Genomic DNA, 10,682 nt, shown 5'->3' with positions numbered 1-10,682 from the left:
GTTTCTTTATGTTTTTTCTTTTTTTTAAGTTTGGATTTTAAATATTTTTCGTACATAAAAAGGTAAAATTATTCATGTTTAGTGCTTCAAATTGAAATCATAACCCGAAGGACAAAAGATTCTAGTAATTAAATTCTATATTTTCTTTACATTTTAAAGAGTTTTTTTTTTTATTTTTTCATAATTAAAATTATATGTTTTTAAATTTTTAGACTTTTTATGTATTTATAAAGAGTAAGGGTTAAATTTACAAAAACTATAAATATCAAAGGCTATAAAAGTTATTTTGCCTTTTCCTATAAATGGCCTCGTCAACTAGTAACAGCAAAAATGAAAAGAAGTTAGCTCAGGGGCAAAGTTGTTAAATAAAAAATACAGGGATTCAATGTATCAATATTAAAGTACATAGATTAAATTTTAAATTAGAATATTTAAACCTAAACGGAAACTAAGAAATTTTGATTTTTTGAATGGTAAATAAAAAGTTTATTAAATCTTATTATAAAAAGTTGAAAATAAACTTAAAAAAATATTCAAATTAAAATTGATATTAAAAAATAAATAAAAAGCTTTTAAATTTTTAAATTGATATTTAAATTATAAACGAGAACAAGAGCTGGAATAAAAAGTGCAAAGTTTTATTATATGCAACGTTACGTTATAAAGTAAAAGAAATGAAAATATAAATTTCAAAATTAAACATGATTTTGAAACAGACAATTATCATTAATTCATATTATTTTATAATTAATTTGTTGTTAGTTTTTATATCCCCTGCTCATGCACAAAATATTTATATACTTTTTGAAGGGATGAACATTGTTGAGTTTTTAGGGGTGACTAATATATATTGGGTTTGACAATCAAGAATCGATGTTTAGTGTTTATTAAACGAAATTGAAATAATTATTAGGTTTAGCAGTGTAGAAATCAATCATAGTTTTGTAGCTAAGTAGATGAGATGATGCGAAGACATTGTTTTGCATTAGTTTCTTTATGTTTTCTAAATTTGGATTTTAAATATTTTTTCGCATATAAAAAAGTAAAATTATTCATGTTTAGTGCTTCAAATTAAAATCATAAACAGAAGGATAGAATATTTTGGTAATTAAATTCTTTATCTTCTTTAAATTTTAAAGAGTTTTTATTTTTTCATAATTTTTGAATATTCAAAATTATATATTTTTTAATTTTTAGACTTTTTATGTATTTATAAAGAGTAAGTGTTAAATTTACAAAAACAAATAAATATCAAGGGCTATAAAAGTTACTTTGCCCTTTCCTATAAATGTCCTCATCAACCAGTAAAAGCAAAATTGGAAAGAAGTTTGCCTAGGGGTAAGGTTGTTAAATAGAAAAAAAAAATACAGGAATTCTATGTGTCAAATTTAAAATATATGGATTAAATTTTAAATTTGAAAAAATACAAGGACCCTTGAAATATTTAAACCTAAACAAAAAATAAGCAATTACCATTAATTCATATTATTTTATAATTAATTTATTGTTAATAATTAACCTAAAAAAAAAGAAGGCGGCGAAGAGGCCTTAATTAATTCCTCTAGATTGTTTTCCTAATCCCGCAAGAACTGGAACTCTGAACGTAAATAAATTCCCCCACCAGCTTGAGCTAACTTGCGTCTAAACAACTAGTTCAGGGTTTCTCAAATCTTGTTTTTTTGGGTTCAATTCTTCTTTCTTTTTAATCAGAAACAATCCCATGGCCATCAAAAGAAAACAAGGTTTCGCTAATGCTGAAAACCTGATAACCAGGTATGTTTTGTTTGCTTTTCTTTTTTACTTTGCCGACGAGTAACCTCAATTGACCTCATCTTCGTCTGCTTTTTTTTTTATGTTAGGGGCGTAAAAGCCAGAAGAATAGACGAGGAAGACCTAGCCGACAGACTCAGTGAGTTACCGGATAATGTTATTTTGCACATCATGTCATCGCTTCCGATGAAAGAAGCAGTTCGAACATGCCTTCTGTCTACCAGATGGAAGGATCTTTTTACTTCCATATCCAATATTGAGCTCGATGGAGTTCTAAGGAAGGGGGCTTTACGTAATAGATTCATGGAATTTGTGGATGGATTTCTGTCCTTGCGTAAGGATATCAGTGTGGATAGATTTCGCCTCTGCTATGGACCCGGAATTGATCATCGCAAGATCAATGAATGGATACTGTACGCAGTAAGGCATGGCGTTAGAGAACTTGAATTGATCTTTCAAAGTGGAACCTTCGAAACAAGACATTTCACTGACCTGGAACTCGGGGTTTTTACTTGTAAAACACTGCTCACATTGAGATTATTCAACCTTCCAAGTCTTGTCCTGACTATTCCCACCCATTCTTGTCTGCCGAATCTCAAAGGTCTCCATCTTACTTTTCTGAAATTCTCTGATGATGAATCCATTAGAAGGCTACTTTCGAGCTGCAATTCGCTGGAGGAATTGCTTGTTCAATCATGTGAACTCAGCAACCTAAACAAACTCAGTGTTTGCCATCCTACACTTAAGAGGCTAACCATAAGTGGTGGTTTTATTGCCCCTAGTTGTGAAGTGGAGATTGACACCCCGAATCTGGTCTTCTTTGATTTCGGCTGCGTCTACTGTAAAGAAACAAGGCTCTCACTCAGAAACCTAAACTCTCTTTCAGAAGCACGCATTTATATTGGATTTATAGCCATGTCTTCAAACTACTGCAATGTCACTGATTCGGTATTTGATGTGATGAGAGCACTCAGTTGTGTTCAATCATTTCATTTAACTGGTATTTGCTCAGGGGTACAAAAAAAAAATTCTGGATTTCATTTTCTAGTAAAAAAAGAAAAAACATTGACTAAGTGACTTAACTATAACCAACCTTCCTTTTTCAGATTCAAGCTATGCTACAGAGGCCCAGTCTGATTCCCGAATTTCCAAACCTGACCTTTTTGAAGATTGGTACCTGCAATGCTGGATGGGAAAACATGCTTGTTAGATGTCCATGTCTTGAAACCCTTGCTTTTGAATTGGAGGTACGAATTAAGGAAAGAAATTGCATATATACATATTATTGCAGTCTTGAACTAGTTTCGTTGTAGCTATATATGTTTTGGTCTTGTTTTTCAGGACGTTGATCCCGTAGATTGGCGTACACCGAAGAAATATCCCTCTTGTTTACGGCATCATATCAAGGCAATCAAGATTTTTGCATTGAAAAGAAAGAATATAGAGTTTCAATTGGTGGAGTATCTTTTCAAGAAGGCAGGGGTTTTAGAGAGTTTGACGGTAGAGATCAAAAGCGTGCCAAAGAGAGAGCAGAGAATGATGAGTAAAAATATATGTGCACTGCCAAAAGCTTCAAAGAAATGCCATATACTTATTATCTAAATTTAACATAAGGAACTATTCTTGTTGCTTAATATATTTAAGTTTCAACTGTTCTATAAAAAAGGCTGCTATTTGAGGTCACTACTAATGTTGCCTGCTCATTGGTAAATGTAAAAACCCAAATTTACCCGAGCCCAAAATCTTTAACCAGCCCAAACAAAAAGCCCAAATATAAAAATTACCAGTCTAGAGTCCAAAACACAATTCTAAATTTCTGCAGACCCAAAACTAAAAACTTAGTCCAAAGATAACAAGCCCATGTACCTAAACATTTTTTTACAAAAGCCTAAACCCTAATTTTATGTGCGCCGCACCTATGCCCTCCTCGGCCACGTCGCCCGTACCTCGTCCCGAGGCTCGTCTGTAAGTTTGCACCGAAATGGAAAAAGAAACCCTTCTCCCCTCAGTTGTCTAAGCGCCGACCCTGCAAAAAGAAAAAAGAAAGACAGAAACAAGGATTATAGAAATAGTAGCATAAGCAAAATCATGAACAACACCAATAGTGAAATAAACAGTAGAATAGGAAGTTTTATTCGGCTATAAAAGCCAGAAAGATCAATGTATTTTGGTTTTTACACGCGATTTAAGCAATAAAAAAAAGGTTGAATCTGATCTTCTCTTTTTATCTCCTGATTTCTATTCTATTTTACTTTTTTTTTCTTTTTCTATTTTCAAGTTTGTTTTAGACAAAAAAATAAGAAGAAAAGTGAAAATGAGACTTACCCCAAACCCCAAAGTCGCGTCACCGGAACCCTGGCTCTGTGGTTTAAGACCGATTCCAAAGGGAATAAAGGGGGGTCTCTTCTCTTAGGCTCTCGGGTTAGGGGGGATGTAGCCTTTGGGCGCTTTAAACGGAGGCCAAAAACCCCATTTTCGCTAGCCCTCAACCACCGTCCACGGTGACATCAACGGTGGCGGCGATGATGGGTTGGTACAAACCCTAGTAGAGGATAAATGGAAATGGGGGGTTGTTTTTAGATTTTTTAAAAAAGGAATGGAACAAAAATAAAAAAATGAAATTTTTAGGCTTATATACAGACACGAAACGGTGCTGTTTAGCACCTAGATCACTAGCGTCAAAACGACGCCGTTTTAGGCGACCCGCGTGAGATCCGACCAGCTCCGGGGGGATCTGTGTGTTTCCCTAAAAAGGGTTATTTACAACCCAGTCCCTCATTTGTCTCAGCACATTTCATTTAGACCCTCGACAGCCTATTCTCCATTATTTATAATTTATATCTTGAATTTTACTGTTATTTCAACTTAATCCTTACTTTGTCTAATTGATTTATTTATTTATTTTCATTATTATTATTCATCAAGTTTCCATATTATTTACTTCAAATCATTTTATCTTTAATTTGCCCTTTTCACATATTATTACATTATTTATTTTAAACTATTATGTCTTATTTATTTTGAAATCATTTATATACTTTAAACTTATATATATATAACTTATGTTTTCATTATATTTATATGTTTTCATTGAAACTGTTTATATATTATTTATGTTAGATTTTTCTTTTAAGTTTCTTATATATGTTTTTTTTTTAAAAGGGATCGTTTTATTTATTTACTACTTTATATATTACTTTAAATTATTTTATATATTACTTGCTTTAGGCCTTTTTACATTATTTTGGGACTTTTACATATTATATATATTTTGTTCATACACTAAGCAATCCAAATTGTTTTACACGTTAGTTATTTTTATATTAATCATTTTAAATTGTTTACACATTTTAGTTTTAAATATTTTTATGTTATTTATTTCCATCCTTTTTATATATATTCTCCATTTGAAATTTCTTATATGTTGTTTGGCTATATTACTTTGCATGTAGACTATTTTAAACTCTTTTATTATTTATCATAAATCTTTCGATCATTATCTTAAGATGTCGTATATTACTAAACTATTTGGGGAATTTTTTTATTTAAAATTGTCTTGTCGTTTATTTAAAATTGTTCATATTATTTATTTCATTTCTCTTTAATTGTTGGTATTGGTATTTAAATAATATTGATTGTATGTATCACTATTCCATGCTCTATATTGCCTTTCATTTTAACTAGTTTAAATCATATGTGTGTGAAACGTTTAGTTTTAATTCAAACAAAATAACATTCATCGTTAAACGTCATACTCACTATATTTCAAAATAAATTTTCACAATAAAGCAATATTTGGCATTTGAAAATTTCGAGAAATTGTGCCCTATGTGTTGGGTTTTGATTTATCGTTTGACCAAACGACCGAATATCCTTTTAAAATTTTCAATACATAAATTTTGGGAATTATGAGATGATTTTGGCATTAAAGTTTTAAAATATCGTGTCCTACGCGCTGGATGTGATATTTTATTTCTTTGAAACAAGATAATCTTAACTGTTTCATACTATTGCATTTTTATTCGAGATTTTTAAACAAGGCAATATTTGGCGTTTGGAAATTTCGAGAAATTGTGCCCTTTGGCGTTTGGAAATTTCGAGAAATTGTGCCATACGTGTTGGGTTTCGATTTATCGCTTGACCAAACGACCAAATATCCTTTTTAAATTTTCAATACATAAATTTTGGAAATTATGAGACGATTTTGGTATCGAAGGTTGAAATATCGTGTCCTACGTGTTGGATGTGATATTGTATTTCTTCGAAACAAGAGAATCTTATCATCCAAGTTTTATCAAACATTCATAACAAGGGATTGCATTTTAAAATGTATTTCAAAATCTTTTCAATTTTCAACATTAAGACATTAATTAATCAATTAGGTACCAATTCTGGGCGTGATGAGGGTGTTAATCCTTCCTCACACGTAACGACTCCCGAACCCGTTTTCTCAGATTTCGTAGACCAAAATCGTTGTTTTAGTAAATATTTTATTAAAATGACTAAACTTCTAGGTGATCCAATCACACCTAAAAAAGGATTGGTGGCAACTGCCTTTTTTTTTCGTTTTCATTTTCAAAACCAAAGTCGACCCCGTTTTTCAAAAAAATGGTTTCGACAGCTTGGAGACTCCACTGGGGACTTTGAGAGTCAAGCCATAAATTGATTAATATTTGTCCTTTGTCAAAAATTAAAAATTCGTTTTAAACTTACGATCCCTTCATTGCATTTCATCCGTTTTTCTTATGGTTTTCATCATTTTGTTCCTATTTTCTTTATTGCTTCGATTTTTTTTATGTATATATCCTCGCACATTGCATTGCATGACCGTTGTGGTCACACCTCTTAAGTGGGAGTGAGAAACTATTCCTTCGTAAGGTTTTCACCTCCTGTAGGATACTGGATCGCTTTCGAGATACATCCATACCTATGTTTTCGTGAGATTTTCATCTCCGTGTAGCCATAGGGAAATGTATTCCCCTGAACTGAACTCGGTCTATATGAGCCTACAATGGGTGAGGATCGAGGAATCTGCTAGTTCGGGTACCCTTACTCTAGAACCAAACCACATATAATGAGCCTTAAGAGCATACTCTAGGTAGAACTGCACCAGACCTTAGTGATTACCCAATTAGGTGCTCGATATTTCCTGTTTGCTTTAAGTTCTATTACATAATACTGACTTGCTATGTTTTGCTGTTATTGCATGGCATTTCATCATAAAAAGGCGTTGATTCCCGTTCGATTACTAAGTAGAAGAGCTTAGCATGGAAAAGGGGTTTCTTGATAGAGTGGAGGATAATGCGGCAGTCCGAGTATGGTCCGAGACGACACAATAAGAGAAATGTGATAGTTTGACCGAAGGATATGAACAGAATTGTGGGATTTCACTCATATCAGTGTGACTCAAAGCGACCTAGAAGAATTAAAAGAGATATGGGGTCAATGGAATGATGAGATCAAGCAATTTTTTTATTGTAATTACGGTAACCTACCCTTTTTGCTCGATGCAAAGGTGGACAAGCATCTGTTTCGAGCCCTCGTGCAGTTTTGGAATCCGGCCTATAGTTGCTTCACCTTCGGAAGAGTCGATTTGGTACCTACTGTGGAAGAGTACATGGCTTTACTTAGTTGCCTGAAGATTCAGGTCGACAAAGCCTATTCAAGAGCTACTAATGTCACAGCCTTCGTAAAAAATTTAGTGAGTATTACGGGGATGAACGAATAGTGGGTTGCAAGCCAAATCAAGCAGAAAGGAGACAGTAAGTTTATTCCTTAGAAAAACTTAAGAGATCTAATTCTAACGCATCCGGATATAAGGAAAAGGGTTGACGTGTTCGCCTTGAGCATCTACGGTTTGGTTGTCTTTCCTAAGACATTAGGGTATGTAGATGAAGTAGTCTCAGACCTTTTCGATTGACTTGATAAAGGGGTCACATCCGTCTCGGGAATCCTAGCGGAAACTTTCAGGTCCTTGAACGCATGTCGGAGGACAGGTGAAGGCAGATTCATAGGGTGTGCTCAGTTATTGTTGGCTTGGTTTCATAGCCATTTTTGGAAAGTAGAAAAGGTCTCCTCTCGAGTTTTCTCCGAGACTTACTCCCCACTGAAAGAATTAGTGGGTACGATAAGGGGGGATGACCTTTTTGAAGAGAAGTGGATGGCGATTCTCCAGAATCTACAAGCTAAAGATATCGAGTAGAGAGCTCCATAGATGATCCCTGTCGAGATCTTCTATCGGTGTGGGGACTTTGACTGGGCCCCCTTACTTGGGATATGGGGAGCCATTGGGTATGCTCCACTACTTGTTCTAAGATAGTATCGGTCAAGGCAGTTCGTACCAGCGACATAGGGATTAGCTCAATGTGAGTTCTCTTATAAAGACGACAATTATAGGAAAACGGTTCGTGAGATGTCAAATGCTTGAAAACGAACCTGAAGAATGAAAATATTCACAGCGGGTCCAATGATGACCCCTGAGTATGACCGGTGGTGGGGTTAAAGAGTCAACGACAATATCCCAATGCCAAGTCAGGAAAATGCCCGACCGATAGAAGAGCATTTACAAGCAGTCTCATCTAAGTTACAAATTATCAAGCAAGACTTCGAAAAAAGGAGCTCGGAATTGGGAAAGAAGATAGAGCAATTAGAGGAGGAAAAGATGCGGCTAGGATTAAATGTTGACATCCACAAGCTAGAGGCTGAGAAGCTAAGGAAAAGGGAAGAATAAAGCTGAAGAGGACTTGGATAGTCTGAAGACTGATTATAAGAAGCTGCGTACGTCAATAAGAACTGCCGGTTTGGGTAAAACATCGGATCAGTGGCGTCAAGAAATTAAAATTGAAAAAGAAAAAGCTAGAGCTGAAAACGGGGAGAAAAAGTTTCAAGATGTTCGAGTACGGGAAGATGTTTTGAAAAAAATTTTGTCAGAAGACCAAAATGAAAAAGAGAGGTTAAAAGCTCAAATAGCCGAATTGGGAAAATCACTATATCTGCATCGTAGTTGTAACTTTGTAACTGAGATGAAGGCCAGCCTAAGCAAGATCGAGGAGATGAAAGGGAAAATGGAGGGACTCGAGACGACACTTCTAGATAGTAAAAGTCGAGCAGAATTCCTTGAGGCAAACAATGAACATTACAAAACACAATTTTACCACTCTCAAGATTAGATCAGAAATAGAGATTATGTTATGGGTGAAGTCGTGACTCAAGTTAGAGAGATAGCCGATAATTTGCAAACCTTGGCAGTTTAGGCTGATGTATTAAGCCTAAAATACGAGTCAGAATCAAATCGAGGCTGGGACTTAGCTTGGCTTCTTAGGAAAGTTAAGGCTTTGGGCATTAGGGCAAAGTCGTATATATAATTATCCGTTCTATGTAAAGAAATTTTACTTTTAGCAAAGTTGTTCTAATGAAATTGAATCAGAATCAATGCCTCTTTTTGCATTCATCCATTCCTTTGCATTCATGCATTTGCATTACATTACATCATATGCATTAAAGGCCATAAAAAGATTCTAATTAATTAAAAATGTTTTAGTAATCTGGAAACTGATGAAAATCTCCCAAATACACATCCCTACGATACAAGAAGGAAAATTAAAGCAATGGATAAAAAACTGGAAAGACTGGAGCAAATGCAGAAAGAGATGCAGGAGTAGATGCAAGCACAAGTGTAAGAACAGTTAGCAAAAATCCAGCAGGAAATGAGGGACCAGATGCTGGAATCTCAAAGAAATATGATGGAAGAGCTAACTCGACTAATGACTAGTATTCCGGATAAAGGAAAAGGCCCTATGGCTGATATGAGAAATAACAATGGAGATTCCCTTTACCCCCTAGTTTTACCCCGGTAAACGCTCAAACGCAACATGAGACACACACGTAGAGGCCATCCATTACTGAAGATCCCCTCTACCCCCTTAGTTTCACCCCGGTGAATGCTCAAACGCAACTCGAGCTACACACACAAAGACCGTTCGTTACGATCAGGCCTCAGCAATTTCAGGCTAATACCTCGATGCCAATCAATTATCTAACGGGCTCAGGCTCTAATCCCAGGGATAACCCTATTAATCTTACCATCCCTGATCTGAATAATATGACAGAAGAAGAAAGAGTGAGAACGGGTCTCTCGAAAGAATTGGAAGATCGATGCAAGTGGTTAGAAGAAAAGTTCAGAGTGATGGAAAGTGCAAGTTCAGAGTGATGGAAAGTGCTGACTATCATTTTGGGATCGACGCCAAAGATTTGAGCTTGGTCCCAAACCTAATCCTCCCTCCTAAGTTCAAAATCCCAGACTTTGAAAAGTACAATGGAACTAGCTGTCCAGAGGCTCACATCACCATGTTTTGTCGAAGAATGGCAGGGTACGTTCATAATGATCAATTATTGATCCACTGTTTCCAAGATAGTTTTGTCGGGTCTGCGGCCAAATGGTACAACCAACTAAGTCACGCGCAAATCCATTTATGGAAAGACTTGGCACAAGCTTTCATGAAGCAATACGGCCATGTGACAGACATAGCACCCAATCGAATCACGTTACAAAACATGTAGAAGAAGCAAAATGAGAGCTTCAAGCAGTACGCCCAAAGATGGAGAGAGGTGGCGACGCAAGTCCAACCACCTCTTCTGGAGAAAGAAATGACTATGCTCATTATCAACACTCTGAAAGCCCCATTTATCAACCATATGCTGGGGAGCGGTACTAAGAGCTTCTTAGGCATAGTAATGTCGGGAGAGATGATAGAGAACGCGATAAGATGCGGAAAGATCGAAACAGGGGAAAATGCCAAGAAATCAGCTCCGAGAAGGAAAGAAAATGAGTGAACAATGCGGGCGTATACAATAAGAATTATTCCAAGCCAGTCATTGTGAGCCAACCAAAGACAGTGACTACTAGCCATCAG

General features: G+C 35.3%; 1 protein-coding gene and 1 long non-coding RNA gene across 3 annotated transcripts; one reads left to right on the top strand and one right to left on the bottom strand.

The window, feature by feature from the left end:
* The first annotated feature begins 1,645 nt into the window (after positions 1-1,645).
* LOC107895211 (F-box/FBD/LRR-repeat protein At4g26340) lies at positions 1,646-3,997 on the top strand. The gene is made up of 4 exons (XM_016820475.2): positions 1,646-1,773; positions 1,860-2,784; positions 2,877-3,017; positions 3,112-3,997. The coding sequence occupies exons 1-4, from the start codon at positions 1,721-1,723 to the stop codon at positions 3,370-3,372; spliced, it is 1,380 nt and encodes a 459-aa protein (XP_016675964.1). The 5' UTR covers positions 1,646-1,720; the 3' UTR covers positions 3,373-3,997.
* On the bottom strand, positions 2,041-4,382 carry LOC107895212 (uncharacterized). Of its 2 annotated transcripts, XR_005907731.1 has the most exons (5): positions 4,096-4,382; positions 3,050-3,796; positions 2,864-2,955; positions 2,263-2,767; positions 2,041-2,181 (listed from the first exon to the last, which is right to left on the bottom strand). It is a non-coding gene; the product is annotated as an uncharacterized lncRNA (long non-coding RNA). The 2 variants fall into 2 exon arrangements; XR_001683446.2 differs by lacking the exon at positions 2,041-2,181 and having other exon boundaries at positions 2,368-2,609; positions 4,096-4,381.
* Between the last annotated feature and the right edge of the window lie 6,300 nt (positions 4,383-10,682).

Source organism: Gossypium hirsutum, chromosome A13 (assembly GCF_007990345.1).
Source record: "Gossypium hirsutum isolate 1008001.06 chromosome A13, Gossypium_hirsutum_v2.1, whole genome shotgun sequence".
Lineage (NCBI taxonomy): Eukaryota > Viridiplantae > Streptophyta > Magnoliopsida > Malvales > Malvaceae > Gossypium > Gossypium hirsutum.
This window is presented reverse-complemented; position numbering and strand designations above follow the sequence as displayed.